This window comes from Prosopis cineraria, unplaced genomic scaffold (genome assembly GCF_029017545.1).
Source record: "Prosopis cineraria cultivar Desert tree isolate PC_DT_omini unplaced genomic scaffold, ASM2901754v1 PC165, whole genome shotgun sequence".
In the NCBI taxonomy this organism is placed as follows: domain Eukaryota; kingdom Viridiplantae; phylum Streptophyta; class Magnoliopsida; order Fabales; family Fabaceae; genus Prosopis; species Prosopis cineraria.
The window spans coordinates 38,422-66,123 of record NW_026555492.1 but is presented as its reverse complement, the minus strand read 5'-3'; the positions used below and the strand labels follow the sequence as shown (position 1 = coordinate 66,123).

The following is a 27,702-nucleotide window of genomic DNA, read 5'->3' as shown; positions in this document are numbered from 1 at the left end:
AATGAGAAGTGCATACAGATTCAATTCCAGGGCGTACCCGAAATATCTTGATATTTCAACCCTATTCCCATTGCTTCAGCTTCCAAGTCCTGCAGGTAGAGGTTAGACACAGGCGCTTGGGGAGGCCAATTGAAATTTGAAGAGGTCACTGTTTTAATGTCTCTGCTCGAAGATTCAACGAAGGAAGAAACAGGCATAGGTGTAGGCGGTGCAACGCTTTGAAGATGGTGAGGCTTGAACTCGGGTGCACCGGTAAGCTGTTGAACAAGATCCCGGAAGTTCATAGGATCGACCTTGTACACTTTGATTGGAGTCGGAGGCATCGGTGCCACCGGAGCCTTCTTACACGGCTTCGATATTGGCTTCCTCACAGAATGGAGCCAGGAACCATGTTTCACATCCCTCGCTTCGTCTGTGACGGATGAACCATGGGAACTGGAATACTCTTGCATCATCCTGCAATTTTTCTGGGTATGGAATGTTCTGGCGTATAGGTGACGATGTGATAATGCTTAGTAATAATTAAGCTTGCTGCTGGCTGTCTGGCTTGCGAAAGATGACTACGTATATATACAAGTTTTGCGATGCATTAAAGGAGCAACGATTAAGGCATGTTGATTTGGGTTTTCAATTAGAGACAACGACTTGATGATTGGGAGGCAGCCGGGTTGGGGAATGAATGACAGAACGAAGAAATTCAAACGTGGGTTTTGTCCTGACCGTCGGCGGGTGTACGTGGTGACGTATGAGAATGAAGGAATGTGTGCGCGCGGTCAAAAATGCAGTTAGCGGGATGAGCTTTTCCATATTAAAATATTGCTGTGAGCTTGTTTTTATTGGCCGTGTCAACATTTATGTCTCGCCATTGATGAGTTTATGTAGTAACAAAAGTGTGTAGTGTCAAATTGATTGTTGTATGGGATCGACTCTACGTCATCATTAAACATTAGCCGCCACTGTCCTGTTTGGTCGAAGGGGATTTGAAGATAAAATTATTATTATTATTATGAGGCAACTAATTTTTTTTGTTGGCCAAGATTATTAGGCAGCTACTCAGAATACATTGATCCCACGCCACCGATTGACCCTTTGTATGTGCTTGACCTCATAAACCGCGTGGCTTTTTAGGGTATTTTCCATTTTTGTGAATTTGCATGGACGTTTGTCAATTAATTTGTACCTTCAAATTCCAAGTCCATCCAATCAAAAGGCGTAACTTATTTTCATTTTAAAATTCACTCTTCAATTTGATTGTTTTAAAAATGTTTGACTGAAATATTGGTTATTAATAATCTAAGGATATATATACATATAATGAATGGTGTCATCCATGCTTTTAACATTTTCTGGAAACGCTCATGGATTATGGCGATGAATTTTTAATACCCACTCGCGCACACAGATGATTTTAGACAACACGTTGACGATATAAAATTCAGTTCAAGTAGTAGTGTACTAGTGTTATTACTAATATGGAATATGTATGGTGCAAAGCCTACTACTTCGTTAGGAAGTGGAAGGCCGATCTCCAAATAATTTAAAGGGGAGGGGTGACAAACGGTGTCGTATTGCCTCAGTGCAGAGCGGAGACAAGCTGTGTCTGATTTGGAATGGTCGTTTCAGATCCACACTGACCCAACCATGGCACGAACCATCATGACTTGGAACCCAAGATACATGCAGCAAATGGTAATGCTACTGCTTTCAAATTTCAATATTAATTAATAGTAAGCCATATTGGGATCTCGTGGTCTTGTAATGATCTCACATTCATATACGCAAAATTGCGGGACCAAGCAGTATCAACACTTGCAGATTCGTGTGTGTGTGTGTGGTGTGTTTTTTTTTTTTAAAAAAAAAAGCGTGCAATTAATGCCTCATTTGCTGGGCAAACACATTCGATCACATGCAGGCCAGCTATTCATCTAGAATTTGACATGTTACGGAAGCTCCCAGTGCTGATGTCTATTGATCTTTGTCACGTAAATAATCTGGGTCCCATTATCCCTTTCATTCATATGAATGAACTCCTGGGCAGTGGATTAGAGCAGGAATGCTGTCAAATTTGAGTAATTAAGGTAATGTTTAGTAAACAACAAGTATTTTCTAGAAATAAAATATAGTTGTTTTTCATTTTCTTAAAAAATACTTTCGTTCTTACCAAACATGCATAATTGAATTAAACTGAACTCCTTCATTTCATGGGTTTTGTTTCACTGGAGATGGTTTCAAGAATGGATCATGAGTTATTGACCCTCCCGTCTACGCTGATGGGGACAGTCGGTTTTCAGTGAAATCTGTCTACCACACTTACTGATGACTTTGTTTCTGCCTCTCTCTGAGGCCATCAAACCACGCCAATTATTGTCCATAGCTGTATGTCACTTCGCTTTCTTGTGGAAATGATTTTGGCTTATTTACATAGTAGTAAAATTAATTCATTTGTCTTCTCATGTTCTGATTATTGCAATCAATGATGGAATCAGACCCTTGCATTTTTGCGGTCATCTCTGCGGTGTGAAACCAAATAACGTTTCGTGATTTCTAGACAACTTCGTTTTTCACGCGCATGGATAGTAGGGAGGATGCAAATTGTAAAGAAGTGACCACCTTGTCCGACTGCTCGTTCCAGCCAGCTTAATCATTACTAGTCAATGTTTTTGCACTAATTGAACTGCTGGCCGTTGTTTTCTACCAAATTAAAACGAAAATCTACACATGTGAATTTGAAAAAATATATTACGTTAATCTGAAAGTTAAGGTCACTAACGTCCAAGAAGGAGTCAAAATAAATTTCATAAATTTTCAGTAGTTTTTCCCAAAAATATTTCATGAAAAAATTTGTCCAGGCTTGAAAGTACTTCACAGTCGACTTTGTCCATCATATGATCCCTTCGATGCCATTTAGAATGAGTTTGATGATCCCATATACGTATACTAAGCGGGTCTTTAATTAATTATTTTTTTCAAGCATTACTCCTATATTCAGGTGAAAAAAAGGTATTACTCCTATTACAATTTTGTGGGAAGAGGCTTGAAGTCTAATATAGGGTTTCTTTTTGCTCTTAAATATTGGTAAAGTTCAAGTAAGAAAATATATGGGTGAAGTCAAAAAAATTTAGACAAAATTAACAAGTTAATTACCTCTTCTTGATTTTATTGAAGTGATTAGAAATGATTTACGACAAAGACAGAAGGAAATATAACAGAAGAGAAAACATTTAGAGGGTTATACCGTTGGGAGTCCAAGGGACATGATCACTGTGATAGGGTAAATATGAAGGGAAGACACGGCGGCTTTGTGGGCGGAGCCCTTTACTTACCTACCATGGACAAAACGAGGGGTCCTTTCCATATCCTCCCAAATATGTATGAACATGCACGCACGAATTCTCTCATGTTAGTAGTATTCTTTTGTCATTCCTCTTTTGGAAAATTAATATCAGTAATAGAACCGATAATTTAGATCAAATCCAATATCCCAATCCAAATCTGTCCAAAAAAAATTAAAACCAAATTTGGCTATATGAATTTTTTTTAACAGGATAGGATACGTTAAGCTCGACATAAATAAATTGGCCCAAATTAAGCCCAACCCGAATAAACTAACCACCAGAATTTTCCGCTCTATATGTATATAGAATTAGTAATTTTGACCAAGTTCAATGAACCAACTTGAACTGACTAAAAAAGTTAAGACAATGCTTACTTACAGGGGCTTTTTAAAATGGTAGGATACTAAAGTCAAACTAACCGGAATTACCTGCTCTAATCAGTAAAACTAAGGCTAGAAAAACCAGCTCACACACTTTGATCCTTACGCACTGTCATTCCAGAGAAGATTAACATGCATCCTTTGTTGACACCAAAGAAGGAGCTCTGATTGATGCAATAAATACTACAATACATATCTTTACAACAGTTACCACTTATGTCCAATCTCCTATCTGCTGTACAAGACTATACAATAAAGGCCCCACTGTTTATACTCAAACTTTGCGCTCGCAATACAATACATACAGCCTGAATTGTTTTATTCTACTGCATCGTCATTAGTACAGAACAAAGTGATAATAGGCATCGAATTCACACCCAAATATAACATGCAAGAAAGATCTCCGCGCTGTAACTAACATGTGCGCATAACCTGCTTTATGTAGTCTCTTGCTTCTAGTCTGAATCTTTGCGCACTAGGCGGCGGCCATGCTTTGCAGCAGTGTAAGTTGATATTGCAGAGCCAGTCACACTCAACGAGTGTTTAGCAAATCCAAAGCTCTTTTTAGTCGCCAACCAAATAGTCCAAAAGAATCCAATCCAGCCTGACTCATTTGTTTCCATGTCCAAGTAACATTACAATGTTATTAAATGAAAACGAAAGCAAATTAAAGCAATTTGTTGCTGAACATGAAAGGGAGAAGATATGTTGCAATTCAGAATGGTCCAAACATCTCCAGAAAGATAGTCTAAATATTTTGTCAAGAGATCTAAAGGAAAGACTCTGAACAGGTAATCAGGTCTATGGCAAATGTCTTGGCTGGTAAGTCTATCCGCATACAAATCAGCTGATATCAACACATTTTATTACAAAAACTCATCATGAGTCCAGTAGGTGTAACATACCTCTCATCATTTAGGTACATGATGGGATCAAATAAAAATCTTACTAACTAGGTAGAATAGGATAACAAATTAGCTTGGTTTAATTTGACAGTGCCTGCCTAATTCAAAATAAAATCAACACCTTCAATTATTCAGTTCAGTTGAAACTAAAATGTTAATTGTTGTTTAGAATCCTAATTAGAGCCACATCTTGTCCAAGAAACATATGCCTTTGACACGATTGAAGCAACTACGTTTTACAGTCCAGCATCTGGTAAAAACCTCCATAATCATGGGATAGCAAATAAGATAAACCAAATACAAGATCTGGCCAATGAAGAGTACAAGGTGGTCAAACAATTTGTTACCTGTGGTTATCAGAATAGCCACAATTGTCCAAAATGTAACGGCGGAAATAGTAAATATGGCTACTGATAATGCTCCAATATATATAGCCGTTACAAAAGCAAAGAAAAGTGCCAAGAATCCTCCTGCTGCTGCCAAGGACATGAGAAGCGAGATGACAATGGCATTTACGGTTGCAGCCAGAAAGAAAAGTGCAAAGACAAGTAGTCCAGTCAGAGCAACACAAGTAATTGTTCCAACCTGCAGCAATTTGGGAAAACAAAACATGCCGATCAAAATCAACAAAAAGAAAGTTATCATGCTCCATGTTCTTCATATGGTGATTGCACAGGAGGAAAAATGTGCTGTCCGCAATTCTTTTGGAGCTGGGAGAGAAAAAAAGCCACATCTTCTTTTCTTTTCCTCTTTTAGACAGGTAGAGAAAATAATTCCTCATAAGCATTATGACTACAGGAGGAATTCCTGATAAGCATTATGATACCCAAAACAACCACTCAAACTTTACACAGACCAAAACATTAATCTTCTTTTCCCACTTAAACACGCATTAGGTGATAAGTAATAACAATCTACCGTGTTTTCAGTGCCATTGATTCCTACCTTGAATTTGAACAAATGCCCTTGAAGCCCTATAGCAGCATTCTTCTCATTATCTTACTGGCACAATATGTGTTATAACTATAACTATTTCTTAGTTCAACGTCAAACAAGACTTTCTGCTTATTCAGAAGTATCAAAACCCTTAATTTGCAAAAGAAGAAATTGACCGAAATTAAGTAGATGCTGTCCTATATCCTGTAATGCCAATGAGCAAAAATACGTTGTCTCCAATATGCTATTCTTCTGCCAACCTTCTTATAAATGTTTAGAGAAGATACCATAAAAATGCCCCAGCATAAGTACATCCGATGAAATTTTAAGAAGCTTATCATGTATAAAAACAAATAAGATCAATATATATGACTAACAAAAAGGATCCAGAATATATCATTTTTAAAAAAGAGAATAATTTAGTATTATCAAAAAGCAAGTCGAAATAAAAAACTAAATAACAACAACAGGAAGCTTTTCAATTAAGTGATGTCGGCTACCAAAATAAAATACTGAAATTAAAACAGAAAAATTGTATTCCCATCTCTTTAACTTCATTGAGGAAGCTTGGAAAAAGGGAAGGCAGAGCATATTCGCGATGGACATTTTTCCTCACATATCCACCTATCCCAATTATAATCGTCATATAACTGAACAGCAGAGTGATAAACAATTTCAAACCTCTTAAATGATCCGTTAAACAGCTATTTCATGAAAAATTGACAAGAGCTGAAAATATGTTGGATTAGGTGTATGAATAGAAGATACCTCTTCTCCTGTCAGATGGTTGTAATCCTCATAAACTTTTCAACTTGTCATAATCTCAAAATATTGGATAATTTTTTTATTTGAGGAGGGGGAAAACCACTCCTGCCTTTCTTACATGCAGGTATTACTATACCGGCAGAATAGGCAGTCCCTTTATGCGTAATTTGTGCACGGACGCTACTACAAATCAGAGGCTTCGCTCGTGAAAAGAATGAATCAAATCAAACAAAGGAAAATACTCTCCAATTTCCCAAAAGAAGAAAGCAGATAAAAAATAGATATGATTGAACTCTAAATCTTCCACTCAGTGATGAATTTTAATCTTTAAAACTTGTAATTTACAGCCGGCACCAGAACAGACACATGAATGCTACCAAAAACTTACGGAGATGACAAGGAGAGCTCGGAGAGGACTACCACGACGTGTCCAGAGAAGAACATCGCGCCCAGTATTTTTACTAGCTTCGGGGATTAGAGGGGCGTTTTTGGAGACGGAGATCTTGATCCGGTTCAGCAAGGGTGCCGCGTTATCCGGTTCAGGGAAAATAATCGAGGTGATCAGACGGTGAAGAACCCCATACAAGGTCTCCCTCTCCCTCTCCCTCTCCCGCATGTGGGGGCCACCGGAGGTCCTGTTGAAGCTCTCGTCTGTGTCTTCTCCAGCTACGTCCCCATAGATTCCATTCCGCTTCTCCGCCATTCTCAGTGTGTGATGGTATTGGAACTTCAGCTCAGTTCAGTCGTGATTTCTGGCTTGCGAGGAATTTTGGCAAGAGAGGAAAAGAAAGAAGGGGTTGTGGGTCCCGTGCTTTAATATGGGCGGTTTTGATTATTATTTTATGTACATCGACAGCACAACGAGTAGGAAACACGTCGGCACGTGACGTGACAGCTCTGCATCCACGTGGCTCATACTCTGGTTGCGTGGAGACGAAAATTTCTCCAATGTTCCCGTCCATTCAACGTCTCAATTTATTCTTTTTTAGTTAATTTGATCTGATGATTAATTTAATTGTCATCTGATCTTGATGCAGGTTACATTAAAAAATTGAAAAAAATTAAATTCAATTAACCGTGCATGTAAATTAATCCCTGAACAAAAGTAAATTTATCTGAAAATATTTCTAAAACTAGTTGAAAAAATTGGCCCATTTGATCGATGAAAAGAACATCAATGACAACTACTCAATTACTGTCATATTCGTTTGTAAAATAACAAAATGTTAATCTGCACACTTTGTGAAGATCAATTTTTTCTTCCTTCTCATTGACAGAAGCCCATAGTGGTGTTGCCTAAAAATAGTGTACGTTTGGTGTGAAGTTCAATAAACAATCATGGCATGGCCCCCAATTGGTTTAGCAAACAAACGATCTGGCATGTCGTTTCCTCGGTCGCTAGATGGTCACTTCGTGATAAAATCTGTAAGGAAAAAATTTTACCCAAATAAATCAAAATGGATCGGAGTGAGAAGCATGGAGAGAATGGACTTTAACTTCAAATCATCTTACCTCCTTTAAAATTTGTATAACCTGATGGAGATTCTCGTTGTTAAGCCCCAAAAGATCCTGATCAGCCCTGAAATGAAATAGATGATGATAGTTTTTAACTTATTGTGGACCTTCACTCATGCTTGATCCAAAATAATTTGAAGATAAGGTGAATCAAAAAGGAAAGGAAAAAAGAAAGTAACAGAGAAGTTTGGTACCTTTCTAACATTTGACAGAGTAGTTGGTGTGCATACTGGGCTTCTTTGAAGTCGTTCCTCAATGGTAAGAAGTTTAGCCAGGCTGGAACCACCTGCTTATCAGTAATGAAATATAGAACGCTATGATTATAATACAGGAATAAAAGGCGTGCCAGAGCTAGCATGTATTTCAACTATCTCACGAAGATACACACATACAGATGCATGTATATATGTATGTATAGGCACCATAAGTATAACTTCAACACCAAAATAGAAAGATTGAAAGATAATGATCAAGTATTCTACTTATTATGTTAATTAGAGTCTCTCATGCACCAAAAATGGACTTCAGAGCAAGCCAGCACCGATATGAAAGAAGCTGCTTTGTATATGCGGTGTCACAAGATATCCCAATTAAAACAAGCAAAGCACATGCAAAGATTAGTTGGTATTTACGTTCAAGACCCAGGCAATATATATAGCAGTATTTGGAAAAAGACTAGAAAAATGATACGCACATGATGGCCGTCAATGGTATCACGCCAGAACTCACATATTTTGCCCAAAGCTGAAACAACGGCATCATATGTCATTGTCCTCTCCGATTCAGTTCCGCTTTCTATTACATAATATAGGCTGTCGATAGCCGCTGCACAAATTAAATTCACCACTCATACATGTTCAATATTTACTCAGGTATTACTTCCCTTCTGTCCTGCAGGTAAGAGTGAAAGGCGGTTACCGGGTGCATCAAAGTTGGATACAAGTCCTCTACGCGTAGCACACAAACCGATTCCACGCGCAGCTTCCTTTAAGTTACATTACCCGAACAGAAATAATGCAGAAAAGTTCGGTCAGTATATAAGTGACAAAGTTAAGATTAGAGCTGGCACATTTTGCAGAATACAAATACCCTTTGAAGCTGGGGACTTTCTGAGTAACAAGCGTGTATGACGACTTGAGCATATGTGTCACGATACCTGGTCGAATAACATAGACGAATGAGTCATGAATATTAAAGGCTTATACTTGAATTCAGATATACTACAGCTTAAACCTTTGCAATATATCTGGGTAGTCCTTCAAAATCAAGTTAAAAATTGAGATTGCCACTATTTTCACTCTATCTGGGTAGTCATTGTCACGACCCCGCGGGAAGAGTTGAATCAAATAAACGGTGGAGAAATTAAATAATCAAAGCTTCATATATGTAAGGTGACCATAAATATTTATAGCAGGATCATTCCGAGAAGAATTGCAAGATGAGCGAGACTAACCCACAGCGCTTCAACTGCTGGAAGAAGCTCGTCAACATGAGTTAAGAACGCAGACTTCAATGTATTGATCATTGTCACAAAGCAGTTTGCACCCTTGAACCGAAAACATAAAACTACAACTTATTGCTCTCTCTCGATAAGCATATAAAGGAAAATCCAGCCGCTCATATGAACAATACATACGCAGAAAACAATATGTTCGACATTGAAAGATTAGTAATTTTACTCACTTGAACTAATTCCTCCTCTTGTTCCAGTTTATCCCTCGCGTCAGGAGCCGATGCTCCTCCTCCAGCTTCATTTTGTAGATCGGCAAATGACTCCTGAGAGAGTACTTGGTATATGTGATCAGCAATCTGCTTGATTACCTCCACACTAAAAACTGATCCAGATATCTGCGCAAGCACAGTGTGTTATATATTCCTTATATATAGAAATATAAGCTCAAGCATGTGTGTTGTGATTTCAGTGGACGTTCCCACGCACCGCAATGCATGCATTGAGGCTTTTTATCATCACTATACCCTTCGATCTTTCGATTTCCTGCAGTGGTTTGAAACTCAAAGTAGTTCAGCTAAAGAAATTGTGCAGCAGTGTGGGTTGATATATATAGAGACCAACGAATGATGCAATAATTTTAACGACGACGATGACCAAATACCTCTTCCAAGGCTTTGACCAGAGCTCGAACAGTGAAGTTAATCAAAGCTCTTTGTGACTCTTTTCTATGTTCGCACGAGAGCAGCACGCTTGGAAGGGCTAGAAACAGAAATTAAGGGAAGCTTATACTTAATTAAATACACAACTCAGCGTTTCAAATAATGTTATTTATTACGATGAAATCATAAATACCCTTAACAGATGCCATTTTAGCATCAAGGTCGTCGTCGACACTACTACTGAGAAAGCGGGTCAAAATAGGAGAAACCTAATCATTGGAAGTCGTAATTAGTCGCAGGGAAATGTCTTTCTATGTCTGCGTATATAGCTGCAAACCAAACCAATTACCCTGGAAGCCCAAGGTTCAAATTGTTCCTGGAATCGAACAGCAAACTTTGAAATTAAATCAATGGCCAAAAGCTTCAGCTGAGGGCAAGTCGGAATTTTCTTAGTAATGGTCAACTTCTACAAAACATCAATATATTGTTAGGAATGCTGGTGCCTGCCAACCTTTTACATATGCCTAAAGCTGACGGCAACAATGATAAAAAGAAAAAAAAAATTAAGGATCTGCTTAGAGCTGAAGGGAATATTTGAAGCCAAACATGTAGGGATCAATATCTTCAAGAGTCGGAATCAACAAAGGCATGATCTCATTAAGAAATTTGTCAGCTTCCAGCCGCGGTAGTCTGCACAACTGGGACAATGCCTGCAACGTGTTAACTAACTTCTTAACCAAGCCCAAAGGAACAAATCATATTAAACTATTTATAGCATAAGCTAAAGCAAATAAAATAAAAATACTAGCTGTGTTGTCCAATGCTCTTCTTGGCTTTTATTTTTTTCTCATAAAATTTTATCTTTTGATTAATTATATATTTTATATCTTTTAAGAGAATTATCATTATATTAAATATGCTTGCGAACATTTAGGCATGCAAACAATTATTTAATTAAATGGTATTGCTGCAAGTATTTTTTAGACAGAATTTAATAACGCAATAATGACCAACAAGGAGTTGGTTATTTTTAAGCATGGTCGTCCTATTATGAAATTCGTCGATTCAAAAGAAAAATATTTCTAATTTTGGTGTCTTACAGATTCAACAAAGCTGTTTTGGCTTCTTTTTTTTTTTTTAGAAAATGTAATTAAATAGAGGACGCGATATATTGATGTTCATGAAAATGACCTTTTGTTTACTGGGATGGTTAGGAAAAACAGAATATACCTTCAAGATGTGAATTTTTAATCTCCGGTCGGTATCCGTCCAATTATTTGCAATTCGAAACACAACTAGAAAAACCTTGAAAGCGTTACAAGTCATATATATTAGATGCCAAAGTAAAATCAAAATACATAAACAAAATTCAACTCAGATTTCTAAGCTAATAACTAATAAGTTACTATATATTTGGTGCAATAGAATCGTATAACTAGAAAAAAAAACAATATTTTTTTTCATCCTTTATGGCCCAATCATTCACTACAAAAATAAATAACTTTTGGTAGTGACTTTTAACGGTGACTGTAAAAAGCTGCCATTAAAAATAAATAATTTGTGACGACAAAAATTGTCACTGTTGAAAGGGAAACTTTTTGTGGCAACAATATATAATTGCCGCTAATTATCAAACTTTTAGTGACGACAAGTGTATGTTACCATCGAAGTTTTAAGTTTTAGCGGCGATCGCTGCTGATTATCAACATATTTTAAAATATATTATAATTTTTTTAATCCAAATTTTACATTTAATACTAGTAACTTTAGAGCTTGATATCAATTTAGATGTTCCCAATTTGATAGCTAATGATGGGAAAGAGAAAGATGAAAAGAAAAAAAATGAGCTATTTTAAAATTTCACTTTTAATTTTTACAATATATGAAATATATTTATGTATGTGATGCTATATGATTTTTTTTGTTTGATGCTATCTCGCAACATAAATATAAAAAAATAGATAATATAGTATATAATTTTCTTATAAAATTATAATTTAAAAATGAAAAATAATTAAAAAAGTAAAGTGTAATATAAAAACAACCCAATTACATTACTTAAGAGTTATTGTTAATTAAAAGTAAAAATAAAATTTTAAATAAAACTAGCTAAAAAAATAAATAGTTATGAACTAATGTATAATCATATATATTTTTACTATTTACTATTAATTTTTAGATATTTTTATATTATAATTATAAATATGAACATTAAAATAAATAATACAAATGATATTGTATCAATTATATTTATAGTTTACTTTAGACAAAATAAATAATATAATTTACAATTTGAATAAATTAAAAGAATTAAATTGAAGTATTTAATGATAGTAATGAGATTTTATAATATTTGCTATTAGTATTTAATGAGTGTACGTGTGTGTTTGTATAATATAATATATATATATATATTTAATTATGCAGTAATAAATTACAGGTTTATTTCAGCTTAGGGGCAAAATAGTGGAATACAAAAGGAAAAGGTCATGATTTTAAATCTTGAAAGAGGTAACTTGTGAAATGAAAATATAAATTGGCGACATGATGATATGTGGCATTAGATGGGGTGACATGGCGCCACAGGGTGTGAGGTTGGGGTGACACATGGAGGGCAACGTGGCACCACATGTAGGAGTGATGTGGCACGACGTGGAGTAGTGATGTAGCGACATGTGGAGGGGTGAGGTGACAACATGTGGTGGTTAAACCAACATTATTTTTCAACAGCGACAAAAAAGTCACTATTAATTGATAGTTTTTGCGACAACATTTACTTAACATTCAGCGGCGACAATTTAGTCGCTATTGATGTGTGGTTTCTGTGGCAATTTTTGTTATCATTAATTCTCAATTTTCAGTAACAACTATCTTTCTACAACAATAAAATTTTTTTTCTGTGGTGACATTTGTTGCTGTTAATTCTTAACTTTCAGTGGTGACTTTTATTATCGCCGTAAATAAAATCAATAACAAGAACTCTCACAGCAACTTTTTGTTGTCGTTGAAAACTTTCAGCGACAACTTTTCAATAAATCATTACTGAAAGTCAATTTTTTTTAGTGATTGTTGTACCTTGCAACTTTACTAATGTAAATTCATGGCAAGAAAGCAAGTAATCAGTTAAATGTATCTAATCATTAATTAACTACAAATAATTTAGCATTAATGACCTCAAGTAAATCATTAATGCAACAATAATTCAAAAATTTAAAGATCTTCATATAAAAGAAGAAATGACGACATACTTTGTCTTTTTTACTTCGCTAATCATATCAACCTTTTTTTTTTTTTTCAATCGAAAGCCACGGGGAGTTACTATAATTCTTGAATCCAATAATTATCTGTTATTGAAATAGCAAGTATATTCTCCAACAGTGATCCTCTGTCCAATAAATATGAAGTGGTAATATAAGGAATATAAATATATATTGAATCCATTTTCAACCCTATTTACAAGATGACGGTTAAAAAAAAAAAAAGGAGTCCTATTTAATTTATAACACGATTTTAATTGAATCACATGGATTAAGAAAAGTGGCTAAAATTAATTTAATAATTTTATCTTTTCCAAAATTATCATAAATGCTTCAAATATTTTGTATAGCAACTCGCAAAAAAGCAATGAAAATTTTATATTTAGGAGTGAAAATGTAATATTTATTATTGAATACAAAAGATTTAAATAAGTGCTCTTCTTATCACTAAGAATTATTAATGATTACGTTAATTAAAAAACATTATTAGTATGTTGTACCAAAAAAAAATGATAGTAGTGGTTACCTCTCCAGCATTTTTTAAAAGAGACAGAGCAGAGTGGTCCCAGAGAAACGCTGAGAAAATATAACTCAAGGATTCTATGGATTTTGCCCCAAGCAATAATTGAGATATAAGCGGTTTCAAGGAATCTACTGTCTCCTGATAGTACTTGCGTAAAACAACCTGCACCCCACAATACAATACGCATTTCAAGTTTTATTTGATAAGTAATCACCAACATGAGGCTTCCACAATTTGACTTTGAGCTATATATACATATACCGAAAATGATACTGCCAATGGTCTCAGAGTTTCCGTAGCTTCTTCCCGGAACTTCCCTCCTCGCTGCAGGTGGTTATTTGCATAAAACTGTGAATATTCCAGAAAAAAATATATTTGATGGGGCCAAGTTCCCATAAATATCCATTATGCGTAGTTCTCACACACGTATATATACCTTTAGAAATTTTAGCAATTCAGGCACCAGATCTTCCGAGAACGACTTCACTTCTTCATCGCCGCAATATTTAATCAAGCGACCAGTTACTATAACAGCATGCAACTGAGACCATATGTATAAATTCACACCTAAAAACAAGTTAGTTACTACATAGTGTAGGTATGTTATGAATGCATGCAAAGATGGCAAGCTCCACTTGGTGTCTGTTTATACCTGCAAACGGGGATAAATTGAAGCTGATCTAATTATGGCGACTAGTCTCGGGACGAACTTATTTAGATATCGGACATGCTTTTGATCGGAGTCTGAAGTTAGACATATAATTGCATCAATCGCAGCCCAAAGAACGCGAGGGTGGGCATCAGTCAGCGAGATCTCTAGCACCCTCTCAGCATGGTCACATATCATTTCCTACATGGCAGCCATGGAGAAATTAAGAAAATGATTACAGAGAAGATGGAGGGACGATAAGAAGACAAAAAATTTGCGAAAACAGGGAAAAGATGAGATTACGGGCCGGCCACATGCGCTTACAGTTGCAGCGAAGACAATCAGTCCTGCGTGACGAACCTGCCAATTTTCAGAAATCAAATACTGTGGTACCATCTCAAATCCAATGGAAAGTGGTATGTCTTCGGGTGAATGCCAGCAGACCCGGAACAATAAGAACTTTCCTAGGCGATACTTCTCTGAGATCCCCATATATCCACTCGATGTACTCTCTACATCATACCAAGCAGGAACATCTGCGATACAAAGCAGCAAGCGCACGCAATTCTGGAAAATACTGCATCTAGCCTCCGCAGAAAGTTCAACAAGAAACTCTGAAACTCGCCTCAAAGCCTGTTCATCGAGCATCTTAATATTTTAATCGCTTGGAACGTGAGAAAAATGTTGCCATCTGCAGTCACGGCAATTCGGAACATGCAGTCCAAGACAACATCAAGTTGCATCAAAAAACGGTCCGTATGATATCTAGCCAATTCCACCAAATCCATTATTCTTGGTTCCACGATATGGGTTCGACCGTCCAAGTGAAATGCTCGCAGGAAGGAAATCATCTTTGGTAATAGGACATCGATTTCGCTGTAAAACCTCCATCGGTGCAGCAGGCGTACCAATTTAACGGAGGCATCGAATGTCAGAGCCTGGATGTTGAGATTGGGGGAATCAAATAGCTCGCCGAATCTAACGTTAAGCGACTTATGGTTGGCCCACCAAAATATGTATGCCCCGAGACACTCTTCCCTCGACTCGGGCAAAGTCGATAACACCCTGAGTGCCATTTCTTGCCTTGTTTCGAAGTTCGTGTTAAGGGCGTGTAAAAGATAGTCAAGAAGTTCACCCCACCTCTCGATTTCAAATATCCTGGCGGCTATTTCAGATAAATTCAGAAGGTAAGGTAATGATTCGTGGTTGTGGATAGCGTTAAGAAGCAGGGGTTTGAGATGGAAAAGGACGCGTTTATCAATTATAAACCGATCTTGGCCGTGAATCTTATTTAGAGCATGGTGGAGCAGATCAACGGTGAAGATTCCAACACCAGAGGGAAGACGCGAGTTGAGGAGGCGAGCGAGCATGAGAGATAAAGCATTTGGATATCGACGGGCAAGGAACTCCCAGAGAGCCTTAACTTGTGATGGTGCGTTCTGATTTATAACGGTGGAGTTAGCGAAGTCGCAGACGAGAGATAGGAAGCGCTTCGGGTTATTGGAAAGGAAAAGCTCAACGGCCGCGGAATGGAGCTCATCTTTCTCAGCTTTACTGAGTTCTTGATGATCTTGGACCAATTTGTGCCTTCTCTTGGCTTCTTTACTCGACTCAGGAGGAACCTCATCTGGCACTTCATATATATCTTTCCCGTGTCTACGCTGGTGCTTTTTTCTGAATAACTTGACATCCTCTGACTCTGATTCTGGTGGGACTTCCTCTGACTCTGGTACTTGTTTGCGTCGACGATTCACACGACGTGGAGGAGGCGGTGGTGGTGACGGAGGCCGTGAGGAACGTTCAATACCAGAATTGGATGGCATTGTCGGGAAGTTCTGTGAGTTGGAGGGTGAGAAAGGAAGAAGGAAGGCAGGGGGGAAGATTTTGAATATTGGGTTTAAGATGTTTGGCTTGAAATCTCATGCACATACTGACTCAAATTCCGTTACGACTGTTAGTGACATCAGCATTTCTCTCTAGCCTTTCCCATTTTTCCCATTTAGGATGGACCGTGGGCTTGGCTTCGTTCATTCCTATAGGTCAAGGTGGCTATGAATGATAATACACTTACTGTCCAACTCCAACCGGTCCATAATATTTCTGGCATTTTGAACTTGCTGCGCAGTGAGAGGGTAATCAACCAGGTATATATAACTACGCCGTGGGATCTAAGATTTAAGGTTTATTTTCAACGAAAAAAAAATATTAATATAGAGTTTTCAAATCTTTTATGATTGCACAACTACATGTCGTATTTAAATGATTTTGAAAGAGGTGGAAAACGCTTCAACATTTTTTTGTTTATTGAAAAGTAAAATTTGTGCCACTATTTTTACTAACCTAGTTTTCTACATAGTAAAATAAATCATCAGTAAATTCATTCATGCATCTCTCTCTAGGAGATCTGTTCATTCAAAATCGGGTTGATGAAGTGCGATTCTATCTTGAAAGCTTTAAAAAGGCACAAGTGACATCCTTAAGTTTTTAATGACACAATGTTCCCTCTAACATTTGGAAATTAAAATATCGCAATGTCAACACAATGTTCCGTCTATGTGATCTCTTTCTTTCTGCTAAAGCTTCGACTGAACAAATGGAGGTCATGAAAAATATTATGCAAAAGTTTCTGCTTTATTTCAGAGCACATGATTGACCTGGATAAGTCTAAAATATCTTGCTCTAGAAATGTTCATTTTGCTGGAAGGCAAGAGCTTAGTCAGATATCGGGGATTGGTTTATTAGCCGATCTTGGAAAATATTTAGGTGTGCCTATCTTCCACTCCAGCATTACAAAGAACACTTTCAATCCAATAATCTAGAAGGTCAAGAAATGCCTTTCTCTTTGGAAGAGCAAGTTCCTAAATCAAGCAGGCAAAATAGTCCTGATCAAAGTAGTCTTATCTGCGTTACCTAGCTATCAGATGCAATCGGTTCATATTCCCAAAGGAGTACTTGATGTAGTCAAGAAAATAGGAAGGAACTTTTTGTGGACTTATGATGAGGAGTCTAAAAAAATGCATTTAATCTCCTGGGAATAGATTACCAAAAGTAAGAATGAGGGAGGGCTAAGTATAAAAAAGCTGAGATGTCAGAATGAAGCCTTCATGTTAAAACTATGACGGGGTTTTTTGGTGACCAAACTTGAGGCATTATCGGTCAAATGTCTCAAGGTTGAATATGGTTGCGTAAGTGGCAGCATTCTAGCTATTGGAAAGTATGCCTATGCATCTTTAACTTGGCATTCTATTGCTATTATTTGGGACTCCTTTCTGAAAAGACTTGGGAAGAAAGTGAATAATGATGCATCTACTAGTTTTTAGTGAGATTTGTGGATACCACTTGACCAGCCTCTTGTGTCTTATGTAATTAAATCTTGCACTTTTAACTCACATGATAAATTTTAGGACCACATTCTACCTAGTGGACAATGGAACTATGCAGGATGAAGCGACCTTTTTTCTCAGAGAATATCTCTCTCTTAAGGTCAACTAAACCACCTTCTTCTATTGAAGATGACACCTTGAGGTGGAGACCAGCAATGGATGAAATTTTTTCTATTCACAGTGCCTATAATTTCCTAACTCACAGTGAAGAGGTTAGGAACTAGCCTTTATGGGAGAAATTATGGAAGTGAAATATTCCTGAAAAGGTCAAACTTTTTATGTGACAAGTTTCCCACCAAGGATTAGTTACAAACTCACTTAGAGTAAAGAGAGAAATTTCAAACACTGAGTTGCCATTTTGAGTATAATAGTAAGGAAAATGTTATCCATATCTTGAAAGGTTGTGAGAGTGCCAAATCAGTGTGGTCACTTATTTTAAAAATTAACAATCTTTCAAGTTTTTTCAATGGAAATTTATAGGTTTGGCTAAGCTGGAACTTGAAGTATGACTAGGAAAAGGAAGATTTGGAATGTGGTTGTGGATGAGAGTTTTTATTCTAGTGTGTTGGACTCTATGGAGTTCAAGATGCAGATTTATTTTTTAGGGCCAAATTACACGTACAAATGAGATCTATCATCAATGCCTCCGTCTTCTCATGGAAAGCACTATTAGGAATGAACTTCGACACAAGATTTTTTATGGATTGCATAAACAAGAATCAAGTTGGACAGCTCCGCTAACAAATGTCATTCACATAGATGTTGATGGATTTGTCCTTAGGGATCATCAAGCATCATGTGGGGGGCACTATAGAATTTTGTAGGGGATTGGATCATAGGTTTTCAATAGGCTTTAGGTTTATTCACTATGATTGAAGTAGAACTTAGTGCAATCTAGGACTCTTTGTGTCTAAATAGCTCGGTCTTACCAAGATTCAGATTTACTTCAATTCATTTGAGGCACTGAACCAATTGAAGAGAGATTATCTAGTCGATCATCCATTGCGAAGTGAGCTTAATGGAATTTGTGACTTACTCTATACAAATTGGGAAGCTGATCTTCATTATACTAGAAAGGAAAACATCACATGTGCTGATTTTTTGGCAAGAATTGGTCATGATGCTTACAATGGGATCTTGATGATTCCAACAATTCCTACTGCTGCTTGGATCAATACCTTAAGGACAAATTCCAAGTTGAGTTTAAGTTTTTAGTTGGATTTTGTGATTAGGAGCTTCTCTTATAGTTTTTCTTTTCAAGCTTTTGCTTGTCTCTATTTCACTAAAAAAAAAAACATTAGATGGGCCCCACACATTGAAGCCACATGACATGGGTCCCTTTTCAATGTGTTTGATTTAGATGGCCTAAATTTTTTATATTTATATTTATATTATTAAAATATATGTTTATAAATTTTTTAATAAATATATTTATCATCAACCTAAACAATACATATTTAATTTAGGTGAACTATTTTAATATTTCTTTTTTTGTAAGTTTTATAATTTGACTACTTAAATGTATTTTAGTTCATATTTAATATTAAAATTTTTTATAATTTTTATTCTGATAAATAAAATATTAAAAATAAAGAGAATTCTTTGATGGGCAATTTTTAAAAATTATTTTTTAAAATTATTAGAATTTAAAAAATTTTAAATCTGAACTATCCAAAATAAATCTAGATAGCAAATTTATAAAAATTATCAAAATATCTTACGTTAAATTAGTCATGAAGAGGAATAGATTTGTATAATTTTTTTATAATTTTCATAATATTTTATTTTAATAAATATAAATATAAAATTTAAATTTAGATCATCTAGATAAAAAATTTGGACAGTCTATATTTCATTATCCTGACAAACCTTCAAGATTGAAGGTTTAATGAGTTTCCAAATCATGAGTAGGAATGTTTCTGGTGTTTTTCAAGTGTTGTTTGTGGTTTAGTGTGAGTTAAGGATATACTTGAATAAGGATACTTATCTATCATGATCAGTTATTACTTTATTTTACCATGATATTAGATTATTTTCAATAAAATAAGATATTAAGATATCCTACTAGCATTTTTTTAAAATTTAAATTATATCTAAGATTTGAATTTAAATTATTATTATTATATTGTTTTAAGACTCTCGATATAACTAGAGTTCTCAGTTCTGTTCAGTTTTGATTGTATACTGAATAAAAATGTTCTAGAATATTGGCCTTTCCCCGTCTTCTTGAGAGGCAGCTCTGGTTGCATCATGGTGGTTTAAAAATCTCTTAAACGTTTGAGGGCAGGAGGGATGTTTGTGTTGATCAGAATTGTTGCGCCATGGATCGAATTGCATTTTTACCTTTTGATTTGCACAGGATTTATAGAGGTTGATGGAAGTGTTATTTATTTCGTTAAAGTTTTTGGTCTGCTTTTAAATTATATTTCTATTGAAATTAAATGCTTAGATGAGTTAATTAAAACTCACATATGATAAGTTGATGTAATATAGAGTAACTTAATTAGACTGGCCGGGTTTCGGGGAATTTCAACTTCTCTGAATATATTTCTAACGTTGTTTGAGAAATTCGGCCTCAATGTAAAATGACCCAACTGACGAAGAGAAAATCAATGACAACTACCCAACTAGTGTCTTATTCATTTTTACAATAACATAATGTTAATCTATGCACGTTGAGAAGATCACTCTTCTCTTAATCCCTCTCTCATAGACAGTCGCGAATAGCAGCTGAAAATAGTGTTTGGTTTGCAGTTCAATAAACGATCATGACAAAGCCCCAAATTGGCTCAGCAAAGAAATGATCCGGCATGTCGTTTCCTCAGTTGCAAGATCGTCACTTTGTGATAAAATCTGCGAGGAAAGAAATTTACCCAAATAAATCAAAATCTATTGGAATTCGAAGCAAAGAGAGAATGGAGTTTAACATGAAATCATTACTTCTTCTAGAATTTGAGTAGCCTGACCAAGGTTCTCGTTGTTAAGCCCCAAGAGATCCTGATCAGCCCTAAAACGAAATAGAAGATGATCGACAATATATAGAGTAGTTTCCAACTTACTTTCGAAGATAATGGATGGGACTCGAAAAATGGGGGCCAAAAAAAAAAAACCAGAGAGAGAACTTCGGTACCTTTCTAACATTTGACAGAGTAGTTGGTGTGCATACCGGGCTTCTTTGAAGTCGTTCCTCAACGGCAAGAAGTTTAGCCAGACTTGAACCACCTGCTTAGCAGAAACAAAATATAGCATATATTATGACAAAATTAAATAATACAGGGGAAAAAGGCCGCGCCAGAGCTATCTATACATGCAACACGTATATTCAAAAGTAAATACAAGAGCACGTTAGATTGAAAGAAAAATGTTACGTACATGAGACCCGTCGATAGTGTCACGCCAGAACTCACATATTTTTCCCAAAGCTGAAACAGCGGCATCATGTGTCATTACACTCTCCGATTCAGTTCCGCACTCTATTACATAACATAGGCTGTCGACAGCCACTGCACAAAATTCAATCAAACAAGTTTACTTAGCTATTACATCCTTTCTGTATTTGTAAGAGTGTAAGGAGGCTACCGGGGGCATCGAAGTTGGATATAACTTCACAACGAGTAGCACACAAACCAATCCCACGTGCAGCTTCCTATATAATTAGTTACATTGCCCCATGAGAAATGTAGAAAAGCTTATAAGTGACAACAGAACCAGAGCAGCTGGAACATTTTGCAGAAATAAATACCCGGCGAAGCTGAGGACTTTCTGAGTAACAAGCGTCCATGACGACCAGAGCATATGTATCCCGATACCTGATCATCGAGTATAACATAGACGAATGAGTCGTGAGCACTAAAGGCTCGTAATTGAATTCTGATGTATGACAAGTTAAACCTCTGCAATTTATCTGGGTAGTCCTTCAAAATCAAGTTAAAAATCGAGATTGCCACTGCTTTCACTCTATCTGAGTAGTAATTATCACGACTCTGCTGCAAGATGATGAAGAAATAATGATGCTTCATATGTGTAAGTTGAGAATATTAGTAGTCATTATATTTATGCAACAAGTACTTTATAGCATGATCATACAGAGAATAGTAGCAAGATGAGTGTGGGACTGACCCATAGCGCTTCAACAGCTGGCAGAAGCCTGTCAACATGAGTTAAGAACGCATATTCCAATGTAGATATCATTGTCACTAAGCAGTTTGAACCCTTCAACCGAAAACAATATGTTCAATATTGAAACATTATTAGGCCAACAGAAAAAAGAATTTTTACACAGACTTGAATTATCTCGTCTTCCAGTTCCCGTTTATCACATGCGATTGCAACAGACGATGTTTCTTCTCCCTCTTCTGTTTCAATATTGGCAAGTGACTTCTGAGAGAGTACATGGTATATCTGATCCGCAATCGTCCTTATTAGGTCTACATCTAAAACTGTTCCACAGATCTGCACGAGCACATTGTGATATCCGTAATAGAAGAATATAAGCCAAGAATATCTTCATAGATATTTGTGATTTCAACGGACGTTTCCACTTACCACAATGCATGCATTGAGGCTTTTTAACATTACTGTACGATTCACTTTGTCGATTTCCTGCAGTAAATTGAACCTTGCACTGGTTCAGTGAAAGAAATTGGGCAACGACAGTGCGGGTTGAAACAGAGACCAATGAATGTTTTAATAATCTTAACGACCACAACCAAATACCTCTTGTAAAGCTTCGACCAGAGCTCGTACACTGAAGTTAAACAAAAATCTATGACGACCTTCTTTCCAATTATGGCAAGGAAGCAATATGTTTGGAAGGACTAGAAACAGAAATTAAGGGAAGCTTAGCAACCCAATATTTTAAATAATATTATTATGATGGAATCAGAAAATACCTTCAACAGATACGATTTTAGCATCAGGGTCAGTACTGCTGAACAGGCGGGTCAAAAGACGAGCGACCTAATCATTGGAAGTCGTAATCAGTCACAGGAAAAAGTCTCAATCTCTATATTTATCGAAATCAAAGCTATGTATATAAGCATGTATTACGCTGGACGCCCAAGGTTCAAATTCGTCCTCGAATCGAACAGCAAGCTTTGACAGTAAATCACAAGCCAAAAGTCTTAGCTCAGGGCAAGTCGTACTTTGCTGATCGGTGGTCAGCGCCCTACAAAACAGATATATTGTTATGAATGATGGTGGCCGCTATGCTCAAAGTAGCTAGACGGCAACAATGTTGAAAAAAAGAATTCACGTAGAGCTGAAGGGAAGATTAGAAGCCAAACATGGTATAGGGATTAGTATTTTCAAGGGTCTGAATCAACATTGGCATGATCATGTTAAGAAATTTGTCAGCTTCCAGCTGCTTTAGTTTGCACAATTGAGACAATGCCTGCATCGCGTTGATAATACATGTAAGGAAGAAATCATTGGACTAGTTATAGCCTGAGCTATTGAAAATAAAACAAAAATCTAGCTATATGTTGTGAGAACTGCTCTTCCTGGCTTTTATTTGTTCTTAACGAAATTATCTTTTGATTAATTATATATTTTAATGAGAGAATAACCAATTATTCATTATATTAAATATATTGCTAGGAAGAATGTTAACATGAATATTTTAGTATTTGTGAATACAAATATCCAAGCATACAAGCAATATCATTCAACTGTTTTTGATGCAAGTATTGTTTTAGAAAGAATTTAATGAAGCAGATAATGATCACCGAGGAGTTAGTTGATCATTTCTAAGCAAAGCCATCCTACTATGAATTTCGTCAAATGAAAAATAATATTTTTAATTTCAGCGTCTCTTAGTCTTGGTGGAGAAAAAAATAAGAAAGGAAAACTATAAGGAAGAGCTTTCAAGAATAATAAATTTTTTTATTATTTTTAACAAACTTTTCCTTCTAATTTTCTTTTCATTCTTTTTTTTTTCACTTTTCTCTGGATTTAAACCAAGTTTTAGATTCACAAAATACCGATTGAGGTAAAAAAAAATGGAATGATATTTTGAAATACATAAAAATGACCTCTTTATTTACTGGGTCGAGAGGAGAAACAGAATATACCTTTAAGACGTCAATTTTTGCTCTGCTGTCGGTACCATTCCAATTATTTGCAATTCGAGTCAAAATGAGGAAAACCTTCAAAGGCGTACAAGTCATATACATTAGAAGCCAAACTAAAATCAAAGTAGATAAACAACATTTAACTCAGATTTCCAAGCTAAGTGACCAAACACACGGGGTTCATTAAAATTATAACTAGAAAAAATATATTTATCTAATTTTCATCCTTGACTGCCCATAATCATTTTTGAAACAAGCAACTTTGCTAAAGCAACATTATAATAGAAAGAAGAAAATAATCAGTCAAGTGTACACAATTATGTGTTTTTAAATATATTTAGATAAAAGGAGAGAAATGACATGCAGACAGAAGAGAGATGGTAATGTAAAAAGACATAAATCTATATTGAAATCATTTTCCTTTTATCAATATTTACTTTTATTTTTATCCCTCCTTAATTAAATACACTTTAACCACACATTTATAAAAGTTGTTAGTAACAATTATTTTAGCGGTTTTAGTTTTTTTCAAGAACAATCAACAACGTTTTGAATTTACCCCTAATCAAAGCCATTAAATTAAATTATGTGTATGTCACGTGATTCTCTCTTCTTCTTCTTCTTCTTTCTTCTTCTTCTTTTTTGCATAAAAAAAATGTTGGAAAGTATTTTATAATTAGGAGTGAAAATGCAAGTATATATTATTGAATACAGAAGATTTTTTATAGATCAACGCTCGCTTCTTCCCTTAACGCTAAGAATTATTATTGATTACCTCTTGAGAATCATTTAAAACAAAAAGAGACTCGTCCGAGAGAATTCCGGAGAGAATATAACTCAAGTATTCCATAGATTGTGCCCCAAACAAGGATTGAGACACAAGGTCTCTCAGCGAATCCATTGTTTCCTGATAGTGCCTTCGAAAAATGACCTGCACCCAACAAATTGACGCATTGAAGTTTTATGGGATAAATAAAACCCACATCGATTCATCATCATGGTTCGACGCCATTTGAGCCTGAGGTGTATGTCCTGATATACCGGAAATGATGCTGCCAATAATTTCAGTGTTTCAATAGCTTCTTCACGGAACACCCCGCCTTGCTGCATAAAGAGGTTATTTACATAAAACTGTGAATACTAGAGAAAATATATATATATATATATTTGATGTAGCCAATGATTTCCCAAAAATACCCATGCCTAGTCATCTATACCTTAACAAATTTTAGCAATTCAGGCTCCAAACATTCCGCGAATGACTTCACTTCTTCATCGCCGCAATTGTTAATCAAGCGACGAACTACTGTAGCAGCATGCAACTGCAGATTACACACACACACACACACACACATTGATGTATAGGCAAGTTAGCGACTATTGTAGCTATGTAATGCAGATCTGTACGTAGGAAATTCTAAGAACGAGGATATAATACTTAATCTCACACGGAAATTCGATCTTAAGGATACAGGTAATATTAATTTGGGTGCAAAGATAGCAAACTCCTGTTGGTGTCTGTTTATACCTGAATACGTGGATAAATGGAAGCTGATCTAATTATGGTGACTAGTCTAGGGACGAAGTTATTTAGATATCGGACATGCTCTTGATCAGAGTCTGTAGTTAAACATCTAATTACTTCAATGGCAGCCCACAGAACGCGGGGGTGGGGATCAGTCAGCGAAATCTCTAGCACTCTCTCAGCATGGTCACGTATCATCGCCTGCGTGGCAGCCGTAGAGAAATATAGAAAGTGATTAGAGAGAGATGGAGAGACGATAAGAAGACAAAAATAAAGGAAATAGTTAAACATATATTCCTAAATTTATTGATCAGAAAGCTAAAATATGCAATGCATATAGATCTTTAGGAGCTAAAGGAATTGCGACTTTCTTAAACTATAATAACTCTTCAAAGTTAAAACGATCGCAGGGAAAAGATTAGATTACGGGGCTACATGCGCTTCCAGTTTCAGCAAAGGCAACCAATCCTGCATGACGTGTCTGCCAATCTTCAGAATTCAAATACTGTGGTATCAACTCAATTCCAAAGGAAAGTAGCATGTCTTCGTGTGAATCCCAGCAGAGCCGGAAAAGTAAGAACTTTCCTAGGCTGTACTTCTCTGAGATCCCCATATATTCACTCGAAGTCATGTCCACATCATACCAAGCAGGAACGTCTGCAATACAAACCAGCAAGCGCACGCAATTCTTGAAAATACTGCGTTTAGCCTCCTCAGAAAGTTTAACAAGAAACTCTGAAACCTGGTCCACAGCCTGGTCATCGACCATCTTAATAATTTTAATCGCCTGCAACGTGAGAAAAGTGTTGTCATCTGCAGTCACCGCAATTCGGAACATGCAGTCCAAGACAACATCAAGTTGCGTCAAAAAAGGGTCCGTGTAATAACTGGCCAATTCCACCAAATCCATTATTCTTGGTTCCACAATACGGGTTTGACCGTCGACGTGAATTGCTCGCAGGAAGGAAACCATCTTTGGTAATAGGACGTCGATTTCGCTGTAAAACCTCCACCGGTGCAGCAGGCGTACCAATTTAATAGAGGAATCGAATGTCAGAGCCTGGATGTTGAGATTGGGGGAATCAAATAGCTCGCCGAATCTAACGTTAAGCGACTTATGGTTGGCCCACCAAAATTTGTATGCCCCGAGACACTCTTCCCTCGACTCGGGCAAAGTCGATAGCACTCTGAGTGCCATTTCTTGCCTCGTTTCGAAGTTCGTGTCAAGGGCGTGTAAAAGATAGTCAAGAAGTTCGTGCCACCTGTCGATTTCAAATATCCTGGCAGCTATTTCAGATAAATTAAGCAGGTTCGGTATTGATTCGTGGTTCTGAATAACGTTAAGAAGCAGGGGTTTGAGATGGAAAAGGACACGTTTATCAATTATAAACCGATCTTGACCGTGAATTCGATTTATAGTGAGGTGAAGCAGATCAACGGTGTACATTACGGTATTAGAGGGAAGACGCGAGTTGAGGAGGCGAGCGAGCATGAGAGATAAAGCATTTGGGTATTGATGGGCAAAGAAATTCCAGAGGGCCTTAACTTGTGATTGTGGGTTCTGATGAAAAACGGACGAGCTAGCGAAGTCGCAGACGAGAGATAGAAAGCGCATCGGATTATTGGAAAGGAAAAGCTCAACGGCCGCGGATTGGAGCTCATCTTTCTCAGCTTTACTGAGTTCTTGATGATCTTGGACCAAGTTGCGCCTTCTCTTGGCTTCTTTACTCGACTCAGGAGGAACCTCATCTGGCACTTCATATATATCTTTCCCGTGTCTACGCTGGTACTTTTTTCTGAATAAATTGACTTCCCCTGACTCTGTTTCTTGTGAGACTTCCTCTGACTCTGATACTTTTTTGCGTCGACGCCTCACACGACGAGGAGGAGGTGGTGGTGGAGACGGCGGCCGTGGGGGACGTTTACTACCAGAATTGGACGGCATTGTCGGAAAGTTCTGTGAGTTGGAGGGTGAGAAAGGAAGAAGGTATAGGGGGGAAATTTTGAATATTGTGCTTAAGATGTTCGGATTGGAATCTCATGCACATGCAAACTCAAATTCCGTTACGACAGTTACTGATGTCAGCATTTCTCTCTCGTCTTGCCCTTTGGATCGTGGGGTATTGGTCAAGGTGGTTTTGAATGATACACTAAATGACTTAACTGTCCTACCCGTGTAGCCGATTAGCCCTTTAAGGCCTTAGTTTCTAACAAGTTCGTCTGAAAGCAAAGTGATTTTTTTGCCAAAATTTGCACCATTTCGGGAGTAAAGTCTTTAAAGGTAGGCCCCAGTAAAAGGTAATTTTCAAATTTTGAAGGGAGATATTTCTACACATTTTGTACATG

General features: G+C 36.6%; 5 protein-coding genes across 13 annotated transcripts; all 5 read right to left on the bottom strand.

Moving 5' to 3' along the window:
• Positions 1-14: 14 nt before the first annotated feature.
• LOC129295674 (VQ motif-containing protein 29-like) lies at positions 15-480 on the bottom strand. Its single transcript, XM_054934214.1, has one exon. It carries the CDS (start codon positions 453-455, stop codon positions 21-23), a length of 435 nt encoding a protein of 144 aa, XP_054790189.1. The 5' UTR covers positions 456-480; the 3' UTR covers positions 15-20.
• Positions 481-3,855: 3,375 nt separating this feature from the next.
• LOC129295677 (uncharacterized) lies at positions 3,856-7,102 on the bottom strand. Its single transcript, XM_054934216.1, has 3 exons — positions 6,710-7,102; positions 4,968-5,205; positions 3,856-4,319 (listed from the first exon to the last, which is right to left on the bottom strand). Exons 1-3 carry the CDS (start codon positions 7,022-7,024, stop codon positions 4,171-4,173), a joined length of 702 nt encoding a protein of 233 aa, XP_054790191.1. The 5' UTR covers positions 7,025-7,102; the 3' UTR covers positions 3,856-4,170.
• Positions 7,103-7,480: 378 nt separating this feature from the next.
• On the bottom strand, positions 7,481-9,643 carry LOC129295682 (uncharacterized). 3 transcript variants are annotated; one of them, XM_054934227.1, is made up of 8 exons: positions 9,520-9,642; positions 9,290-9,382; positions 8,926-8,992; positions 8,755-8,821; positions 8,531-8,661; positions 8,031-8,122; positions 7,834-7,900; positions 7,481-7,744 (listed from the first exon to the last, which is right to left on the bottom strand). In XM_054934227.1, the coding sequence occupies exons 2-8, from the start codon at positions 9,325-9,327 to the stop codon at positions 7,658-7,660; spliced, it is 549 nt and encodes a 182-aa protein (XP_054790202.1). In that variant the 5' UTR covers positions 9,328-9,382; positions 9,520-9,642; the 3' UTR covers positions 7,481-7,657. The 3 variants fall into 3 exon arrangements, with proteins under 3 accessions (XP_054790202.1, XP_054790203.1, XP_054790204.1); XM_054934228.1 differs by having other exon boundaries at positions 9,290-9,643; XM_054934229.1 differs by lacking the exon at positions 7,481-7,744 and having other exon boundaries at positions 7,867-7,900; positions 8,566-8,661.
• A 687-nt stretch (positions 9,644-10,330) lies between these two features.
• Positions 10,331-15,731, bottom strand: LOC129295681 (importin subunit beta-3-like). Of its 7 annotated transcripts, none has more exons than XM_054934220.1 (7): positions 14,681-15,731; positions 14,381-14,578; positions 14,165-14,269; positions 13,990-14,076; positions 13,732-13,890; positions 11,179-11,253; positions 10,331-10,658 (listed from the first exon to the last, which is right to left on the bottom strand). In XM_054934220.1, the coding sequence occupies exons 1-7, from the start codon at positions 15,023-15,025 to the stop codon at positions 10,524-10,526; spliced, it is 1,104 nt and encodes a 367-aa protein (XP_054790195.1). In that variant the 5' UTR covers positions 15,026-15,731; the 3' UTR covers positions 10,331-10,523. The 7 variants fall into 7 exon arrangements, with proteins under 7 accessions (XP_054790195.1, XP_054790196.1, XP_054790198.1 ...); XM_054934221.1 differs by having other exon boundaries at positions 10,331-10,646; XM_054934223.1 differs by having other exon boundaries at positions 13,990-14,052.
• A 4,635-nt stretch (positions 15,732-20,366) lies between these two features.
• LOC129295673 (uncharacterized) lies at positions 20,367-26,632 on the bottom strand. The gene is made up of 20 exons (XM_054934213.1): positions 25,784-26,632; positions 25,360-25,557; positions 25,049-25,153; positions 24,873-24,935; positions 24,607-24,762; positions 23,832-23,906; positions 23,046-23,152; positions 22,810-22,927; positions 22,653-22,719; positions 22,477-22,577; positions 22,306-22,362; positions 22,045-22,212; positions 21,880-21,972; positions 21,652-21,746; positions 21,503-21,569; positions 21,340-21,406; positions 21,133-21,263; positions 20,891-20,982; positions 20,701-20,767; positions 20,367-20,613 (listed from the first exon to the last, which is right to left on the bottom strand). Exons 1-20 carry the CDS (start codon positions 26,552-26,554, stop codon positions 20,527-20,529), a joined length of 2,685 nt encoding a protein of 894 aa, XP_054790188.1. The 5' UTR covers positions 26,555-26,632; the 3' UTR covers positions 20,367-20,526.
• Between the last annotated feature and the right edge of the window lie 1,070 nt (positions 26,633-27,702).

Excerpts from the sequence above, each read along its gene's own strand:
- LOC129295674 (XM_054934214.1), bottom strand. The coding sequence starts at position 455 with ATGATGCAAGAGTATTCCAGTTCCCATGGTTCATCCGTCACAGACGAA.
- LOC129295677 (XM_054934216.1), bottom strand. The coding sequence starts at position 7,024 with ATGGCGGAGAAGCGGAATGGAATCTATGGGGACGTAGCTGGAGAAGAC. Across the intron at positions 5,206-6,709 it reads GAGCTCTCCTTGTCATCTCC|GTTGGAACAATTACTTGTGT; the intron begins GTAAGTTTTTGG and ends AAATTGCTGCAG. Across the intron at positions 4,320-4,967 it reads GGCTATTCTGATAACCACAG|GCTGGATTGGATTCTTTTGG; the intron begins GTAACAAATTGT and ends CAAATGAGTCAG.
- LOC129295682 (XM_054934228.1), bottom strand. The coding sequence starts at position 9,327 with ATGTTGACGAGCTTCTTCCAGCAGTTGAAGCGCTGTGG. Across the intron at positions 8,993-9,289 it reads CAGCAGTTGAAGCGCTGTGG|GTATCGTGACACATATGCTC; the intron begins GTTAGTCTCGCT and ends TTATTCGACCAG. Across the intron at positions 8,662-8,754 it reads ATCCAACTTTGATGCACCCG|CGGCTATCGACAGCCTATAT; the intron begins GTAACCGCCTTT and ends TAATTTGTGCAG.
- LOC129295673 (XM_054934213.1), bottom strand. The coding sequence starts at position 26,554 with ATGGCACTCAGAGTGCTATCGACTTTGCCCGAGTCGAGGGAAGAGTGT. Across the intron at positions 24,936-25,048 it reads AATTGCTAAAATTTGTTAAG|CAAGGCGGGGTGTTCCGTGA; the intron begins GTATAGATGACT and ends CTCTTTATGCAG. Across the intron at positions 20,614-20,700 it reads CTACTCAAATTCTAGAAGAA|ATTTTATCACAAAGTGACGA; the intron begins GTAATGATTTCA and ends CTTTCCTCGCAG.
- LOC129295681 (XM_054934220.1), bottom strand. The coding sequence starts at position 15,025 with ATGCTCGATGAACAGGCTTTGAGGCGAGTTTCAGAGTTTCTTGTTGAA. Across the intron at positions 14,579-14,680 it reads TAAGCGCATGTGGCCGGCCC|GAAATGATATGTGACCATGC; the intron begins GTAATCTCATCT and ends GCTGCCATGTAG. Across the intron at positions 14,270-14,380 it reads CAATTTATCCCCGTTTGCAG|TTGCATGCTGTTATAGTAAC; the intron begins GTATAAACAGAC and ends ATATGGTCTCAG.